Below are 20,600 nucleotides of genomic sequence, written 5' to 3' on the forward strand. Positions count from 1 at the left end.
AAATCTACAAACAATAAATGCTGGAGAAGGTGTGGAGAAAAGGGAACCCTCTTGCACTGTTGGTGGGAATGTAAATTGATACAGCCACTATGGAGAACAGTATGGAGGTTCCTTAAAAAACTAAAAATAGAGCTACCATATTACCCAGCAACCCCACTATTGGGCATATACCCTGAGAAAACCATAATTCAAAAAGCAACATACACCACCATGTTCATTGCAGCACTATTTACAATAGCCAGGCCATGGAAGCAACCTAAGTGTCCATCGACAGGTGAATGGATAAAGAAGATGTGGCACATATACACAATGGAATATTAATCAGCCATAGAAAGAAACAAAATTGAGTTATTTGTAGTGAGGTGGATGGACCTAGAGTCTGTCATACAGAGTGAAGTAAGTCAGAAAGAGAAAAACAAATAACATATGCTAACACATATATATGGAATCTAAGAAAAAAAAAAAAATGGTTATGAAGAACCTAGGGGCAGGACAGGAATAAAAACCCAGAGGTAGAGAATGGACTTGAGGACATGGGGAGGGGGAAGGGTAAGCTGGGGCAAAGTGAGAGAGTGGCATGGACATATATACACTACCAAATATAAAATAGATAGCTAGTGGGAAGCAGCCATAGAGCACAGGGAGATCAGCTCGGTGCTTTGTGACCACCTAGAGGGGTGGGATAGGGAGGGTGGGAGGGAGATGCAAGAGGGAGGAGATATGGTGTTATATGTATAGATATAGCTGATTCACTTTGTTATACAGCAGCAACTAACATGACATTATAAAGCAATTATACTCCGGTAAAGATGTTAAAAAAAAAAAAAAGAAACAACTGCAAACCTATATGTTTTTGTATATAGGGCCTCACTACCCAGTCAAAAAATTAAAGTCATAGCTCCAATAATGACAATTGATAAAGTAAATGTCCTACAACTTTCTATTTTTAAAATGGCATATTCAGTATGAAAACACAGTGACAAAGTGGCAAGTATGTTCAAATAAAAGACATTATTTTCTGTACCAACTGAAGACCCAGAGCACGAAAATCTTTTCTGTAAAAGTACAAACCTTTACTAGCTTTGTCCAAATGTTCCAAATCATTCACAAAATTGAGGATATCAGGGTAGTTTTCTTCACATATTTGCACAAGAAAATGTAGTAGTGTTGTTTTCTGATCTGCTGATTTTGTGTCCTTTAGCTAAACAGAATGAGAGGGAGAAAAAATACAGAGTCAAAAATATGTTGATAGTCTCTCTACTTAAATAATGTTAATACTGTTTTTTACAGATAAGAAATAAATGAGCTGTAAAATTAGTTAATGCTATTTTTGAAAAGCCACTATTTAAACACTTGAAAAGCTACTCTTCATATACTGTTGTTTGGTCTAAGTCATTAATATTTACTGTAAAGAAGGAATAAGCTTAATTCAATCTAGTATGCAATGTTTCATGGGGAAAAAAAATATGGTGAAATGCCCAGGAAAACAGGACAACCTGGGAACGTATATAATATCAACACTTAAAACAATCCCACATGCTTGCTCATTTTTTCATTTGGCACAGATTTATAGAATGCCTACTAGGTACGGCAGGAGTCGGAGACGCAACACCAGTAAGTCATTCCTCAAGAAGCCATTTAGTGGGGGCGGGGGGGAAACCCCAGAAAATATGCATTTCCCCTGTGTGACAAAGAGTATAGTAAAAATAATCATACAGTATGCCTAGGAGGACAGGGCACCTGAACTGAACACCAGCAGGCAGGAAGTTGTATGGGTTGGGGAAGGGAAGGAAAAAACTCAAAGGCACAGTTTGAAAAAGACCATAGATGAGGAAGAAAGTGGCACTTTAGAGGAGTCCAAGTGACTCCAAAATAAAAGTACATGTTGCGGGGAGGGGGAAGTAGGGAGAGTAGAAAGAAATATGAGGAGAAGGCCAGAAAATTAAAAGAAAGGCAGACCATGCTATGGATATAGGATTCTGATCCCTAAGAACTGGGAGGTTTTAAACTAGATGAGAGCTAATCAGACGTACATTTTAGAAAGCTCCTTGTAGCACAGTGTCGATAAAAGATTAGAGCAAGGGTAAAAACAGAGCAGGAAGAATAATTTTAAAAGCTGTAGCAATAATCCAGGCAGGGAAAGAAAACAGCCTTGAGATGAGGTAATGCCTTAGGCATGAGATAATGGGACAGGGTGGGCATGGAAACCCACATGATGACATCTATTGAAACGGGACAGAAAGAATGAGAAAAAGATTTGGGTGGGGTGGAGAAAAAAGAATTGTTTCAGTTTGGGACAAGTGAACTTGAAGTTTTTGAATAACATCTAAGTGGAGACGCTGGGAAAGGATATAGATATATATAGGTGTAGAACAGTGTTCTCAACCTTTATTTCATTATTGCTGGCTAAGTTTTTTTAGGCGTATTTTTCCGAATCATTTGCACATATGAAATTTTAAAATGATACATATACTGTATATCTGTTTATGTACTGCATGTACATCTGTGCTTTACACATAAAAACAGAGGCAGATAGGAAAGATATTTTTGCTCCCCGAGAACCAATTTTCCATCCCTTGAGGGTGATAAACTGTAGAGAATACATAGTGAGAACTTATTCTAGGATTACCGGTTTGTGAGCTCTTAGCCTCCAAAGCTAAAACGTTGACCAAATAAACACAAATAAGTACACAGCATAAAAGAAAGGTGAACAGAGGCTTGAAGAGAAGGCCAGGATGGACCAATCCTAATCTGAAAAGGCCGAGGAATGAATTAGAAGGGAGAAAGGCTAGGCTACAACCTAGGTACAAATAGAGGTCAGCTTAGTTTTTGTGAGTGATGGGGGTAGGGGGTGTTGGGTGTGAACACAGGGCAAATACATAATCTGATAGTGTTCCCTACAAATGAGTAATCATCCAGATCAGATACACATATAAGGGGAGAAAAAATCACTCTTTTCACACCAGGATTTAATTTAGAGTTGGAAATTCTTGGTATACTTAACTGTGCACAACCCTATTGCTTCCTTTCCAACAATTTCCTACCTTAAAATAAGTGTATACACACACATACACATATATATCCATATGCATTTTTTTCAAACTCTATGTCACTAAGTATTATATCACTATCAGACAAATGAAAGTTACTATCCGATTGTGGCAGAAGGAGATATTCTGTGCCATCACAAATATTAACACACATGACTTATTAATGCACAAACTATCTTGTCCCTGGAAACACAGAGCTACCCTACTATAGACAGCCAGGCTTTCACATGATTACTCTTATAACAGTTCAAATGCTGCACTGGCCTATTCGGCATGCAAACCATTCAGCAGCAATTGTTCCTGGCACTTTAAAAACTGACTGATATGAAATGAAGAGGAAATAGGCAGTCTACCTGAAAAAGAATTCAGAATAATGATAGTAAGGTTGATCCGAAATCTTGGAGATAGAATGGACAACAGAATGGACAAAATGCAAGAATCAGTTAACAAGGACCTAGAAGAACTAAAGATGAAACAAGCAACGATGATCAACACAATAAATGAAATTAAAAATACTCTAGATGGGATCAATAGCAGAATAACTGAGGCAGAAGAACGGATAAGTGACCTGGAAGATAAAATAGTGGAAATAACTACTGCAGAGCAGAATAAAGAAAAAAGAATGAAAAGAACTGAGGACAGTCTCAGAGACCTCTGGGACAACATTAAACGCACCAACATTCGAATTATAGGGGTTCCAGAAGAAGAAGAGAAAAAGAAAGGGACTGAGAAAATATTTGAAGAGATTATAGTTGAAAAACTTCCCTAATATGGGAAAGGAAATAGTTAATCAAGTCCAGGAAGCACAGAGAGTCCCATACAGGATAAATACAAGGAGAAATACGCCAAGACACATATTAATCAAACTGTCAAAAATTAAATACAAAGAAAGCATATTAAAAGCAGCAAGGGAAAAACAACAAATAACACATAAGGGAATCCCCATAAGGTTAACAGCTGATCTTTCAGCAGAAACCCTACAAGCCAGAAGGGAGTGGCAGGACATACTGAAAGTGATGAAGGAGAAAAACCTGCAACCAAGACTACTCTACCCAGCAAGGATCTCATTCAGATTTGATGGAGAAATTAAAACCTTTACAGACAAGCAAAAGCTGAGAGAGTTCAGCACCACCAAACCAGCTTTACAACAAATGCTAAAGGATCTTCTCTAGGCAAGAAACACAAGAGAAGGAAAAGACCTATAATAACGAACCCAAAACAATATAGAAAATGGGAATAGGAACATACATATCGATAATTACCTTAAATGTAAATGGACTAAATGCTCCCACCAAAAGACACAGATTAGCTGAATGGATACAAAAACAAGACCCTTACATATGCTGTCTACAAGAGACCCACTTCAGACCTAGAGACACATACAGACTAAAAGTAAGGGGATGGAAAAAGATATTCCATGCAAATGGAAACCAAAAGAAAGCTGGAGTAGCAATTCTCATATCAGACAAAATAGACTTTAAAATAAGGACTATTAAAAGAGACAAAGAAGGACACTACATAATGATCAAGGGATCGATCCAAGAAGAAGATATAACAATTGTTAATATTTATGCACCCAACATAGGAGCACCTCAATACATAAGGCAAATACTAACAGCCATAAAAGGGGAAATTGACAGTAACACATTCATAGTAGGGGACTTAAACACCCCACTTTCGCCCATGGACAGATCATCCAAAATGAAAATAAATAAGGAAACACAAGCTTTAAATGATACATTAAACAAGATGGACTTAATTGATATTTATAGGACACTCCATCCAAAAACAACAGAATACACATTTTTCTCAAGTGCTCACGGAACATTCTCCAGGATAGATCATATCTTGGGTCACAAATCAAGCCTTGGCAAATTTAAGAAAATTGAAATTGTATCAAGTATCTTTTCTGACCACAACGCCATGAGACTAGATATCAATTACAGGAAAAGATCTGTAAAAAATACAAACACATGGAGGCTAAACAATACACTACTTAATAATGAAGTGATCACTGAAGAAATCAAAGAGGAAATTAAAAAATACCTAGAAACAAATGACAATGGAGACACAACGACCCAAAACCTGTGGGATGCAGCAAAAGCAGTTCTAAGGGGGAAGTTTATAGCAATACAAGCCCACCTTAAGAAGCAGGAAACATCTAGAATAAACAACCTAACCTTGCACCTCAAGCAATTAGAGAAAGAAGAACAAAAAAACCCCAAAGCTAGCAGAAGGAAAGAAATCATAAAAATCAGATCAGAAATAAATGAAAAAGAAATGAAGGAAACAATAGCAAAGATCAATGAAACTAAAAGCTGGTTCTTTGAGAAGATAAACAAAATAGATAAACCACTAGCCAGACTTATCAAGAAAAAAGGGAGAAGACTCAAATCAATAGAATTAGAAATGAAAAAGGAGAGGTAACAACTGACACTGCAGAAATAAAAGAGATCATGAGAGATTACTACAAGCAACTCTATGCCAATAAAATGGACAATCTGGAAGAAATGGACAAATTCTTAGAAATGCACAACCTGCCAAGACTGAATCAGGAAGAAATAGAAAATATGAACAGACCAATCACAAGCACTGAAATTGAAACTGTGATTAAAAATCTTCCAACAAAGAAAAGCCCAGGACCAGATGGCTTCACAGGCGAATTCTATCAAACATTTAGAGAAGAGCTAACACCTATCCTTCACAAACTCTTCCAAAATATAGCAGAGGGAGGAACACTCCCAAACTCATTCTACGAGGCCACCATCACCTTGACACAAAAACCAGGCAAGGATGTCACAAAGAAAGAAAACTACAGACCAATATCACTGATGAACATAGATGCAAAAATCCTCAACAAAATACTAGCAAACAGAATCCAACAGCACATTAAAAGGATCATACACCATGATCAGGTGGGGTTTGTTCCAGGAATGCAAGGATTCTTCAATATACGCAAATCTATCAATGTGATAAACCATATTAACAAACTGAAGGAGAAAAACCATATGATCATCTCAATAGATGCAGAGAAAGCTTTTGACAAAATTCAACACCCATTTATGATAAAAACCCTGCAGAAAGTAGGCATAGAGGGAACTTTCCTCAACATAATAAAGGCCATATACGACAAGCCCACAGCAAACATCATCCTCAATGGTGAAAAACTGAAAGCATTTCCACTAAGATCAGGAACAAGACAAGGGTGCCCACTCTCACCACTCTTATTCAACATAGTTTTGGAAGTTTTAGCCACAGCAATCAGAGAAGAGAAGGAAATAAAAGGAATCCAAATCGGAAAAGAAGAAGTAAAGCTGTCACTGTTTGCAGATGACATGATCCTATACATAGAGAATCCTAAAGATGCTACCAGAAAACTACTAGAGCTAATCAATGAATTTGGTAAAGTAGCAGGATACAAAATGAATGCACAGAAATCCCTGGCATTCCTATATACTAATGATGAAAAATCTGAAAGTGAAATCAAGAAAACACTCCCATTTACCATTGCAACAAAAAGAATAAAATATCTAGGAATAAACCTACCTAAGGAGACAAAAGACCTGTATGCAGAAAACTATAAGACACTGATGAAAGAAATTAAAGATGATACAAATAGATGGAGACATATACCATGTTCTTGGATTGGAAGAATCAACATTGTGAAAATGACTCTACTACCCAAAGCAATCTATAGATTCAATGCAATCCCTATCAAACTACCACTGGCATTTTTCACAGAACTAGAACAAAAAATTTCGCAATTTGTATGGAAACACAAAAGACCCCGAATAGCCAAAGCAATCTTGAGAACAAAAAAAGGAACTGGAGGAATCAGGCTCCCTGACTTCAGACTATACTACAAAGCTACAGTTATCAAGACAGTATGGTACTGGCACAAAAACAGAAAGATAGATCAATGGAACAGGATAGAAAGCCCAGAGATAAACCCATGCACATATGGACACCTTATCTTTGATAAAGGTGGCAGGAATGTGCAGTGGAAAAAGGACAGCCTCTTCAATAAATGGTGCTGGGAAAACTGGACAGGTACATGTAAAAGAATGAAATTAGAACACTCCCTAACACCATACACAAAAATAAGCTCAAAATGGATTAAAGACCTAAATATAAGGCCAGAAACTATCAAACTATTAGAGGAAAACATAGGCAGAACACTCTATGACATAAATCACAGCAAGATTCTTTCTGACCCACCCCCTAGAGTAATGGAAATAAAAACAAAAATAAACAAATGGGACCTAATGAAACTTCAAAGCTTTTGCACAGCAAAGGAAACCATAAACAAGACCAAAAGACAACCCTCAGAATGGGAGAAAATATTTGCAAATGAAGCAACTGACAAAGGATTAATCTCCAAAATTTACAAGCAGCTCATGCAGCTCAACAACAAAAAAACAAACAACCCAGTCCAAAAATGGGCAGAAGACCTAAATAGACATTTCTCCAAAGAAGATATACAGACTGCCAACAAACACATGAAAGAATGCTCAACATCATTAATCATTAGAGAAATGCAAATCAAAACTACAATGAGATATCATCTCACACCAGTCAGAATGGCCATCATCAATAAATCTAGAAACAATAAATGCTGGAGAGGGTGTGGAGAAAAGGGAACCCTCTTGCACTGCTGGTAGGAATGTGAATTGGTTCAGCCACTATGGAGAACAGTATGGAGGTTCCTTAAAAAACTACAAATAGAACTACCATATGACCCAGCAATCCCACTAGTGGGCATATACCCTGAGAAAACCGAAATTCAAAAAGAGTCATGTACCAAAATGTTCATCGCAGCTCTATTTACAATAGCCCGGAGATGGAAACAACCTAAGTGCCCATCATCGGATGAATGGATAAAGAAGATGTGGCACATATATACAATGGAATATTACTCAGCCATAAAAAGAAACGAAATTGAGCTATTTGTAATGAGGTGGATAGACCTAGAGTCTGTCATACACAGTGAAGTAAGTCAGAAAGAAAAAGACAAATACAGTATGCTAACACATATATATGGAATTTAAGAAAAAAAAATGTCATGAAGAACCTAGGGGTAAGGCAGGAATAAAGACGCAGACCTCCTAGAGAACGGACTTGAGGTTATGGGGAGGGGGAAGGGTGAGCTGTGACGGGGCGAGAGAGAGTCATGGACATATACACACTAACAAACGTAGTAAGGTAGATAGCTAGTGGGAAGCAGCCGCATGGCACAGGGATATTGGCTCGGTGCTCTGTGACAGCCTGGAGGGGTGGGATAGGGAGGGTGGGAGGGAGGGAGACGCAAGAGGGAAGAGATATGGGAACATATGTATATGTATAACTGATTCACTTTGTTATAAAGCAGAAACTAACACACCATTGTAAAGTAATTATACCCCAATAAAGATGTTAAAAAAAAAAAAAAAAACTGACTGATATGAACAGAGTCCATTATTTGATGCCTCTTAAAAGGAACATAAATCACAACATTCATCTGAGTGTTCTGAAAAATTATTCCTCAAAAACTGACTCTGATCACTAGCTAGACTGATTGCCACTAACGTGTGAACGACCAGCTAAAACATAACACTAAAACTGGCCTTTAACTAGCTATGTCACCTTGGGCAAGTTACTGGACCTCAGATTCACATAAATAAAGTGAGAATATGGAACTGGACAGGAAAAGGAAACTCTAAATTCACTTTCCACTCCAAAAATATTAAATATACTTTACAGTGGACTTGTGTTAGTAGACATTGCAAAGTCTATTTTTAAAAAATACTAGAATAAAAATGAAGAAACCTAGTTATAATCTCAGTCCAGAAGTTACTTTTGCATGCTTGGGTCAGTTAAAATCTTTCGGTTTCAGCTTTCACATACACTGAGAATGTTAATCCGATTTATAAAAGTTACCTGTCAACTCTACAATTTCATTCGTACTATCATCTTTAATGGATAAGGCTAGGGTAAAAGTAGCAAACTTTCACAAATATAATAGTTTTCCCTGGTACAACCATCAGTCAGTATAAAAACTGTCCTTTGATTTTAATTTTGCTATTTTTTTTAAAGCACTCTAATGGTTAACTCTTCTGTTCCCCCACCTCCCTCTTTATAGCAATGACTAGAGAACACCGTTCCTTCGGTGGATTCCCAGTTCCTGACTGTCACCAATTTACACCTTTCTTATCATGCTCCGTTCATGTGAAACTAGACACATGTCCTGTGTGGAATGTTGATTAAGACAAGCACCTGGAAAGAGCTTTCCAGGGCTATTTGTGATATAGCTAAATGGCCAGCAATTGCTAGGATTAATATATCAAGAAATCTCTATGATCCAACAATAAGCAACTGGATCAATCTTGATCTTTATTCATGAGCAATAAGAATTCAGAATTAGAATTCTATAACCTATATAACATCTACCAATTTAATAAATGTTAAGGATGCAGGTCAAACACAGATTCAAATATTTAGAGACAATCATAAAGCTAAACACTAACTTATGGAGGAGGTTGCTAGCCTGGCTGTACTATTGAAAACATCAACTGGTTAGCAACTCACATACTGGTCACAGTCTAATATTTAAAATATACTCACTGAATAATAAATAGAAGTCTCCCATCCCTCCAGAACAGAATCTATATTTAACAACCAGGAGACTTAAAAAAAAAAACACTCAAATTCCCAAATAAATAAATCTGAAAATATACCTAATAAAAGATAAGAAGTTAAGAAACACAGAGAGTGACTATTTGTTGACAATGCATGGTTACTTACAAACTACTAGTTGCTCTAAATTCCAGGACAGAGATTCTTCATTCAGTTCCTAACGTTCTCAGGAAAAACTGCACAGTGCTGGGAAGGTATTCTTCCTGCCTCAATTACTCTATTCCCTTCCTTCCTTCCTTCCTTCCCCCAAATCACTTTAAAAAAAAAAAAAAAAAACCCAAAACAAAAACCAAACAAAAAAACCCTCCCAGAAAGCACATGAAAATATATGAAAGCAGAGCAAAATATATTTATCACAGTCTTCATTTACTTGCTCAATATTTTTTCACCTTTTGATAAACATTAACAACAAAAAGGGCACACTCTATTTCTACTAATTATTCATAACATACATAATCAGCGATTGAGCTAGAACAAGGAAAGCTTGAGAGATGGTGCTAATTTTGTTGAAGAGAAAAAACAACTTGAGCATACTCTGTAGTGCTAACTCTTGGAAAGAAAATGAAGCTAAAATATCTGGCTTAAAAATTTATTCTTAAGTTTAAAAAAATGCTTTTTAAAAATTTTCACCGACATTGCTTGACAGGATTCCTTTGGTATCACTGTCAAGAGATTTATCTTACTGATGAGTAATCGTCACTGTTAAGGAGAATTTCTTGTTTATATATTGTTTCTTTAAGGAACATTTAATGTGGCATAGATGTCAAATAAACAAAAAGATGGATGGAGTTTCTTCAACCGCTCTGTTCATTCCAGACAAAATAATGTTAAAAGCAGATCCTGTAATAAATCATGGCCTAGTTGTCAGTCTGGATAGAACTCCTTTGTAGCTACAATGCAAGGTTTGGGAATATTTTTAAGCTATTCAGCACGAACTTGGATGACATTTAAAGAAAATTCCATTGTTTTAGTCACAAGAAAGAAAATTCCTAAAATAAAAACTAAGTATCATCTTGGTGATTTTCAGAATCCAAAGAACTACAACCCCTTACACTCTGAATAATAAAACTTTATCTTAAGAATATTGTTAAACTAGTAGCTGTTCCCCATTATCATGTTCCTATACTTCAATTACGTTATCCAGACAGCACTGACTCTTTGGATGTTGTAGACATTGCTGAACACCAGAAAAATGACAAAATTATGAGGGTCTGTAATGGCTCCATGAACATTCTAGAAGACCCTACCTTGTAAACAGTATGAATGCTGAGGACAACAGCAGCCACTCTTATTTGTGTGGCACTTCCTAAGAGACAGGGATTGGCCAAATAATACAAACCTGTTAAGTGCTTGAAACACACACCATCCTTATGAGGAAGGAACTGGTATTAAGAGGGCAAAAGAGATGTGAAACATCATGTAGCATACCCCAGATCACATAGCTACTATCCAGTTGAGTCAAGATTTATTTGAACCCACTTCTGTGTGAATCCAAAGCTCTTAACCACTATAAAATGCAGTTCCTCTACAAAATCTTTATTTAATATAGATTATTATGCATCAAAAGAAACAAAATTCTCAAAAACACAGTGGATAAAAATAGTAGTAAAACAGTAAAATAGTGTTCATTAATGCAATTTAAAACACTGAAGCCCTATAACCTGCTAATTCTAGCCTGGAAAGCCTCTACACCCCTATCCTGAGGTCACTTCTAGTTCTAAAAGCATGGCATTCTTTCTATTGTTTTATCTATACAATTAATAAAATGCTACCTGAATCTTACCTCAAATGCAAAGTCTTTCCATATTGCTAATAGATCAGTGCTCACAAAATATGATAAAAATATGGTTGAATGACACTGTAAAGTTTCATCTTTAACAGCCCCAACGAAGTATATCTACTAACATCATACTCCATCTTAAATCATTTGCAGAATAAGGTGCTTTGTATATGTTTGAAACATCTCTAAGTGTAAGTTACATGTATCCACATGAAAATGGATGTGTGAATATGAACTGCCAAAGAATATATCATAATTGCTCAGATATGAAGCTCAAAAAGTCAATGCGTAGGTTCAAATTCACTAGTGAAACCAACTACAATTATAGAATGAACTGTTTCCTGATATATATAAATACATTTTTAAAAATCAATCATTGTGCTGATTAAATTTTTAAAAATACTGTGTATCCCTCCAAAATGAATGGAAATTTAAAATCTTAACATAAATTAAACAATATGCTTTGCATCATCTATGTCACTGCCGTCACTATTAATACCTATAATAAAACTTTCATAGTGATTTTAAAGATAGGTAGCGATAAACTAATATTAGGTAAAATAGATATTAGATAAATTTATAGCATTCACATATTAAAAAACATATTTATTGCTTAGTTTTCATTTTAAAATGATGAGAGTTGAAACATTAAATAAGGAAGAAAATGCTTTAAATGATGTTAGCTTCTATAATTAAACTGACTTCTACTATATCTCCATAGACACACTATCTCTGAATTATATTTTAAACATATTTCTCTTGGATTTCAGTGAGCACTTCAGCATGAAAAGCATTTTTGCATTTTAGTAAAATTTTATCTTGTTGCATTATTATATTGTTCAATGTTCTATTATTTACACTATTCCCTTATTTCACAAGAGATTTAAAATAGCTCAGTGTTCTTTAGTTAATATAAATGGCTCAAATACATTAATTTTAAATTAAATGGTTTTTATACTTCTTAATTTTTTTAATTAACAGACTTTATATTCTAGAGCAGTTTCACTTTAAGACAAATAGAGCAGAAAAGACAGATTCCCATATACTCTCCCCTCCACATACACAAATTCCCCTATCAGTAACATTTTGCATTAATGTGTTACATTTGTTAAAATTTATGTACCTTTATTGATGATATTGATACATTATTATTAATTATTAACCTCCGTTTACTTTTGGGTTCACTCTGTGTTCTAAAGTTGTATGGGTTTTGCCAAATGCATAATATCACGTATCTACCATTATTGAGTCATAGGGCATAGTTTCAACATCCTGAAAAATCCCCTGTCCTCCACCTATTCATCTCTTCCTTCTTCCCCCTCCCCCCAAACCTCCAGAAACCACTGAATTTTTTACTATCTCTATAATTTTGTCCTTTCCAGAATGTCATATAGTTGGAATCAGAGTATGGAGGCTTTTCAGATTGGCTTCTTTCACTTAGTATTATGCATTTCTCCATGTCTTTTCTTGGCTTAAGAGATTTTCTTTTTATGACTGATTTAATAGTCTATTGCAGGGGTCCCCAACGCTCAGGCCACAGACCAGTATGGGTCCACAGCCTGTTAGGAACCTGGCCGCACAGCAGGAGGTGAGCAGCAGGGAGGCGAGCAAGCGAAGCTTCATCTGCCACCCCCTGTCGTTCCCCATCGCTGGTCTATTGTATGACTATATGTATGACTATATCAGTGGGTTTTATCCATTCAGCTATTGAAGGACTTCTCGAGTTGCTTCCAAATTTTGGCAACCACGAATAAAACTGCTACTTGTATGCAGGTTTTTTACTCCTTGGGGTAAACAGGAATGTGATAACTGAATCCTATGTTAAATCTATGTTTAGCTTTGTAACTGCCAGTCTTCTAAAGATGCTGTACTATCTTGCATTCCTTTCATCAGTGAATGAGTGATCCTGTTGTACCACATCCTCAGTAGCATTTGGTGCTGTCAGTGATTTGGATTTTAGCCATTCTAATAGATGTGTAATGGTGTCTCATTTTTTTAAATTTGCAATTCCCTCACGACATATGATGTTGAGTATATTTTCATACAGTTATTTGTCATTTGTAAATCTTCAGTAAGAGGTCTGTTCAGGCCTTTTTAAAAAAATTGGGTTGTTTTCTTATTGTTGAGTTTTAGAGTTCTTTGTATATTTTGGATACAAGTCTTTTGTCAGATAGGTGTTTTGCAAAGATTTTATCCCACTCTATGGACTGTCTTTTCACTTCACAGAGCAGAAGTTTTTAAATTCAAATAATGGCTAACTTATAAATGTCCAGTTTTTCCAGCATCATTTCTTTAAAAAACGATTCTTTTCCATTGAATTACCTGTGCTGCTTTGTCCAGGATCAGTTGACTATACCTGTGTGGGTCTATTTCTGGGCTCTCTATTCTGTTCCACTGACTATATATTTTCCCCCCCAATACCACAGTTTTGATTACTGTAATTTTATAGTAAGTCTTGAAGTCAGTCCTTCCCCTTCCTCCTCCTCTTCTTCCTCCTTCTTCAGTGTTGTATTGACTATTCTGAGTCTTTCACATATCCATAAAAAATTTAGAATCAATCTGTTAATACCCACAAAATTACTTGCTGAGATTGTGATTGGAATTTCATTGACTACATGGATCAAGCTGGGAAGAGCTGACACCTTAACAATATTGAATATTCCTTTCCATGAACATGGGATATCTATTTCTTTATCAGATTTTTTTTTATTTCTTTCATCAAAGTTTTGTCATCTGCCTCATACAAATATTGTAGAAAATTTTTGGTGCTAAAGTAAATGATATTCCATTTTTTATTTCAAATTCTAATTTTTCATTGCTGATATTAAAAAAGTAGTCAACATTTTAATGCCAATCTCATATCCAGAAACTTTGTTCTAATTGTTTATTAAGTTCCAGAAAGTGTTTTTCTTTCTTTCCTTTTTTTTGATCAATTTTGGGGGATTTTCTACATGGGCAATCATTTTACTTATGAGCAAAGACAATTTTATTTATTCCTTCCCAATCTGTATACTTTTATGTCCTTTTCTTGTCTTGTTGCATTAAGCCAGGACCTCCAGTACGATGCTGAATAGAAATGGTGAGAAGGGACATGTTTCCTTGTTCCTCATCTTAGTGGAAAAATATTTATTTTCTTATCATTAAGTATGATGCTCTCTGTAGTTTTTATAGATGTTCTTTATCAACTTAAGGAAATTCCCCTGCATTTCTAGTTTGTTGAAAGTTTTTATCATGAATGGGTATTGTACTTGATTAGCTGTCTTTTCTGCATATATTGATATGGTCAAATGGTTTTTCTCCTTTAGAGCCTGTTGATTTGATAAGTTACATTAATTGATTTTCAAATGTTAAACCAGCCTTCCATACCTGGAATATATCCCTCTTGGTCATGGTATCTAATTCTTTTTTGCATATTGTTGGCTTTGATTTATAATATTTTGTTGAGGATTTTTGCATCTATGTTCATAAGAGATATTGGTCTATAAGTTCCCTTTCTTATAATGTCTTTGTCTGGTTTTGGTGTGCACTCATTTCATCATCAGACTCTTCCCTGCTACCTAAGCACATATGTTCACAAATACTATTGGCTAAGTATTACTATACAGATAATAGTGTTGCATGTTTTGTCTCTGATCCAGACCTTTGATAAAAGAAAGCCTCCTAGAGTATCAGGAATGGGGTATCTTGTTTAATTTTTTATTTTCATTTATAAAATGTGTAAAAACGGGAGACTAGATTGAACCAAAGATGGCTGGTAAGATTCATTACTACCTCTGATGGGTAGTAGCTATCTCTAAGCATGGTGTTAAGGAGGATTCTGAGGCTGTCTGCTTCAGGGAAAGGAAGTTTGACAGATTAGCAATGCTGGTTTTGAGAGTGGTGAGACAACAGCACATAAGCAGTGCATTTGCTGTTCATGAGCAAAGCCACTTATCTTTTATAATTTGATTAAAGGAATAATTCTAATTTACAATGTTTAATAGTAACTGAAAAAACAAAGGTAATGTGAATAAATTTACCAAAAACACTACTTAGTCAAGCTAATTAAATAATTCCTGGAAAATGCTATAGACTAAATGTGTTAACGAATGAGTCAAAGAGGGTTAAGGACTCTAAACAGTTTCACATTGCTTTGGAAGTCAGTATTTTTCAGTGATTTAATTGGCTGGATGTAAAATAAGAATGGCATTTGTTATCTGTAAGTCTTTGGCCAAAAACTGCTTTATTTTCGAAGGGTGCCAAAACTTACTAGGGTGGTTTTCCAATCTGATAAAGAATAAAAAGCCCTCTAAAATCCTTATAAAACAGTAAATGCAGATGGAACAATGGATTTGTTTGGGAGAAGTCTTTCTTAAAAATAACTTCATGGAGTAAAGGAAAAGGTGATATACAAGAATCAAAATTTCACAAAGATTCACAGTGGCAACCCACGTGACTGTGACAGGCTTATGAAATAGAAACTGTCTGTGACAGGCAGAGGGATTTGCCTCCTGCTTTTCATAATCACTGAAACTCTACTTTCCAAGGTCAAGTCCTGCAAAATAACTCACAACACTGACCATCAACTTATTTCAGTTCCACCACGTGCCTGAGATTTATACTCCTTTCACTCCCTTTCTTCCTTTCAGAATAATGTCCAGCGTGGCATGAAAGAAAAGCAGCAGTTTTGGAAATATTTTCACCTCTCATCCTTAAGTGAGGAAGTAGAGTTGTTTCATTTCTGATTTTGTTCTTGTGTTGGTTAGGTTTTGCTTTTGTGTGTTTGTTGGTTGGTTGGTTCCAGGCCACCAATTGGGTTTTCATTCTGGGATAAGTAAGCAGGGCAGAAGACAGACAAAGTGATTTTCAGTTCAGTCTGCACATTAAAATCACCTGGGGGAGCTTTTTAAAAATGCCACTAAACAGGATCCACATGCATACATGCTGAAGTAATTGATCTGACGTGAGGCTGATGCATCAGTATTTTTTAAAGGGCACTGTGGGTTGAGAATTGATGTCCCACAAGGAGAGCTGTTCACAACTTTAAGAAATCACTCACTAGAGTTGGTGACAGCATTAAAGAATGAGGAAACTAAACATTTTTTCTAAAAAATCTTCCCCATCACAGCTTTGGTGAAGTTATTCTACTTTTGGTTAGCCTATGCTCGTGAAAGAAATATACAGACCAGATAAGAATTTCATGCACTAGAAAAGATAACTTAGACAAAAATCAATCTGACCTGCCACCACTGCCTTTTATCACCTAACTCCCAACACCAACAGCCCCATTACTATGTATCCTTTGATAATTTCATCTTTGAGAGGAACTAATTGCATATTCTATTGATAACAGAAAATTTCCTACAAAGTAATGATATGGATAAATTTATAGAGGAAATCAATAGTGAATTTTTCTGCAATTTCCCCCCAAATAACAGCATAAACTGATAGAAATAAGTTATTACAATTGGTAAACTCTTTCAAAATTTATATTTACTATACCAATACAGGTAGTCACTTTATTTAGTTATACAGAACAAAGAGCTACAATTTACAGCTCCATCATCCAGTTGTATTGATTGAGATGATTTGTTACTCAGGAATCAAACATTTCAGTAGACATTAGTAAACATTATCAAACACATGTTATAGTCATTGTGCATGGATTAATAACATCTGCTTTTTAAATAACAAGTTAAAATCATCTCATATATTTAATATGGTGTTGAACTTTGATGGTTGAGTCAACTCATTTTTTGCTAGAATGCTGATCTACTTGGCTCTACGCACAGATTCACTACAATCACTAATTTCAACACTAATGACATACAAATTTTTCTAGGTGGGCATTCTGGTCAGGCAAGCACCTACTATTTTGCTGCTTGTATTTCTAAGGATACAAATTAACCAATACAGGTCCTGAAAAAAGAATATAATCTCAAACTGCTTATTATCCAAATTTATCTAAAGTTTAGTAATATCTTTGGAGGATTTTATGAATGACAAGCAGTCTGTCCATTCTTCTATATAGTCTGAGGTTTATCCTTTTAAAAAGCCAAGTCGCCAGAAAGCAAGGTATTGAATACTTACACCATTTTGATTAAACTAGGGATAGCATTACTGTAACTGAAAAGTACATATGTATCTTACTATGAGGGTTCTCTTGGAGTGTTACCCCATAAGAGGCTCTGAGTACATATCTGTCAGGGGAGGGGAGGGGAGGGGAAGATGGAGGAGACAAGGGGAGGTGGTTCTAAAAGAAAGAACCTCATGAAATGGATTTTTTCACTTGCTGTTTAAAGGAACACTGCTCAACACTGTATTTTCCCTTTATAATGACACAAACGCAAAATTTCTCGTGAAGTTCAGCTTTGGCTAATAAGAGAAACCACAATTTTTAGCTCAGGAAAAGTTTCATGACCATGCTTTGCACTTCACTTTTTCCATCCGAAAGCCTCAAACCTATACGTCTACTTTAATTTATGTTTACATCTTAATACATTCTAGTCTATGGTTACTTTATATCTCATATTTAACATTTATATTTATTTATCACAGACCCTATCGAATCTTAAAGTAAAAGAAAATAAAATCTTTTCTCTCTGAACTCATTTATTGTAGTTAGTCATCTCAATTACAAATGTATACAAATATATAATATAAACCCTAAAACCAAACTACAGTGCATACAGGATTCATGACTCCTGTATTTATTTCTAAACAACGCAAAGTTAACAATTTAATATGAATTTTCACACACTGTTCATACTTAAGCTAAATTTATAAAGGGCGTTTAAAAGTAAAGATTTTGGATATAGAATAGTAAATGTCATATAATTACCCAGCATGTTCGAACAGATTAAAATATTACCCTGTCTTTCTACTGTCAAATAAATATGGAATTCCCTGTGTGTGGGCTTATTATCAAACCAAATGCTTTACACTCGGTGTGAAATTCACAATTGTCAACGATCAAGCTGCTACTTCTGATGACAAACATGATGAGATATTATCTTGTTCAATATATGCTTATATAGCCTACTTGACATGTAGGCTAATAAAAAAATATGAAGTTGTAGTATTTATTTTGTTTCTTGTACAACATAAGGCTCCTTATAGGGATGATCAAAATAGCCAGTACCACTGACTGAAAATAAAGTCAACTCTATTACCTGGAGACAGATTAACTGGTTTGCAGCATGACTATAGTAAAATCGTAGCAGCATGCATTGTATTTGTAAGAGGTTTTAAATCACTATGCATCAGTGACTGTATATAAACATGAGAGGATTTCTATTTTCAGCTACATAATAACATTGTCTCTACACAACACTGTATGTACTGCATTGTGTCCACTGCACTGTTATCCATTCAACAGCTATTTGTTCAGTATTTACTATGTACCAAGTACTGTATTAGGGAATTCCACCTCATTAATCAGACCTAATCTCTTGTCTACACTTCTCTTTCAAGGCAGAAATAAGGGAGGGTATGTGGTCAACTTCTTGTGAGTTGGCTGTAGTTCTGAGATGCAAAATCTAAAGAGGAACAGACACTTGGCACTATGAAAAAAACTCCAGTAGGTCTGTACGTGTGGAATTAACTTCTCCCCCACCTCGCTCCTCATCCTGTTTTTCTTCCTTTGCTTCCCTTCTCAGAGAAAGCCTGAACCTGGCAGTCTTAACTTGCCTCCTTATCCTTCAACCTCCAAGTTAATAATCACCATGCCCTGACAATAACTAGATGTTCCTTAAATGTGTACACTTCCCTCCATCCCCTTTCCCCTTCAACGCCTTTACCACTACCTTAACTCAGACCTCCAACATCTCAAAGCACAGTGACAGTTTCATAGTGGACACTCAAATATTTGGTAAAACATTTGAATAAGGCAGCTTCAGTCAGATGCCTTCTAAGACACTGAGGTAAGCTAGGAGATGGACACACCAAAGTCAGCCTGAACTCTTTTCTCTTTTGAGCAACTACTTCAAACATGTCAGTAGCAAGGAGTTATCTTTGACCCCTCCCTTTTTCCTTCACCATTCCCATCTATCTTCTCAGCTCCATTTCCTCTGGCATCCTCCCAGGTCACATGACACAGGTCAGCCAATCACCGAGTCTCTCCCCACTATAACCCCCACCCCCAACCCAGTGCTGTCCAATAGAACTTCCAGCAATGATGAAATGTGCCATATTTGCTGCCAGCATGTATGGACACTGACTCACTTGAAACATGGTAAGTGTGAGGAATTAAATTTTTAATTTTATTTAAATAGTAATTGATTTAAATTTAAATATGTATGGCTAATGGTGACAGTACTGGGAAGTGCAGCTTACCTTTCTTCCATACTGCTGTTAGAATTATCTTCCTGGAAGACAGATGATAATATCACTTGACTTACAGAAGTAACATGTCTCCATAAAACCTTCAGTATAAGGTGTGACATTTGAAGCTCTTCACCATCTAGGCCCATTTACTATCACATTTCCATTTTCTCCACTCCTCTTCCATCCAGGCTCCAACTGTGCCATGATATAACCCTTAATGTGAACTGTTGACACTTGCTTAGAACGCCCTTTCCTCTCAGGGAACATCCACTCGTCCTTCCGGATCCAGCTCAAATTCCTGATCCTCTCTGAGTGTGAAACTGCCCTTCCTTAGCCAAGCTAGCCACTCTCTCTTAACTCTGCTGCCATAACTTTAGTATAGAGCGCCATTAAAATATCTAAGCATAATTAATGGCTTACATGTGAAAAATATGAGTCCCATTATCCCAGGTAAATATTAATCACATACATTAAATGAGATGATCAGGTCAAGCATTTGGCACAGGGGTGAGTAAGCACTCTGTAAATGTGCAGTCTTATGAATCACATCATAATACTTGCTAGGAATCTTAACTGGACACAGCAGGCTATGAAAAGCAAGGAGAGGAAAATAAAAAGATGGAGATGGGAGAGGGGAAAAGCTCACAAGTCACCGATACCAACAGAAAGCATAAGCCAGGGAAATTGTGTAAGAAAAGCCATGAAAGCACGAAGAGATCAACTGTTCAGTAAACCCATAGCTAAAGTTGAACTTGTTTCTCACCTTCCAATCTAACCGGTAATCGCAATAATCA

At 35.9% G+C, this 20,600-nt stretch overlaps 1 protein-coding gene across 1 annotated transcript in view; it reads right to left on the bottom strand.

The window, feature by feature from the left end:
• DIAPH3 (diaphanous related formin 3) overlaps window positions 1-20,600 on the bottom strand; it is a 539,529-nt gene that overhangs the window by 212,306 nt on the left and 306,623 nt on the right. Inside the window, exon 22 of the mRNA XM_073795265.1 lies at window positions 1,072-1,201. Within this exon, the coding sequence (XP_073651366.1) occupies window positions 1,072-1,201 (130 nt within the window). The remainder of the gene's footprint in view (window positions 1-1,071; window positions 1,202-20,600) is intronic.

The sequence above is a fragment of the Tursiops truncatus genome, chromosome 18 (assembly GCF_011762595.2).
Source record: "Tursiops truncatus isolate mTurTru1 chromosome 18, mTurTru1.mat.Y, whole genome shotgun sequence".
Lineage (NCBI taxonomy): Eukaryota > Metazoa > Chordata > Mammalia > Artiodactyla > Delphinidae > Tursiops > Tursiops truncatus.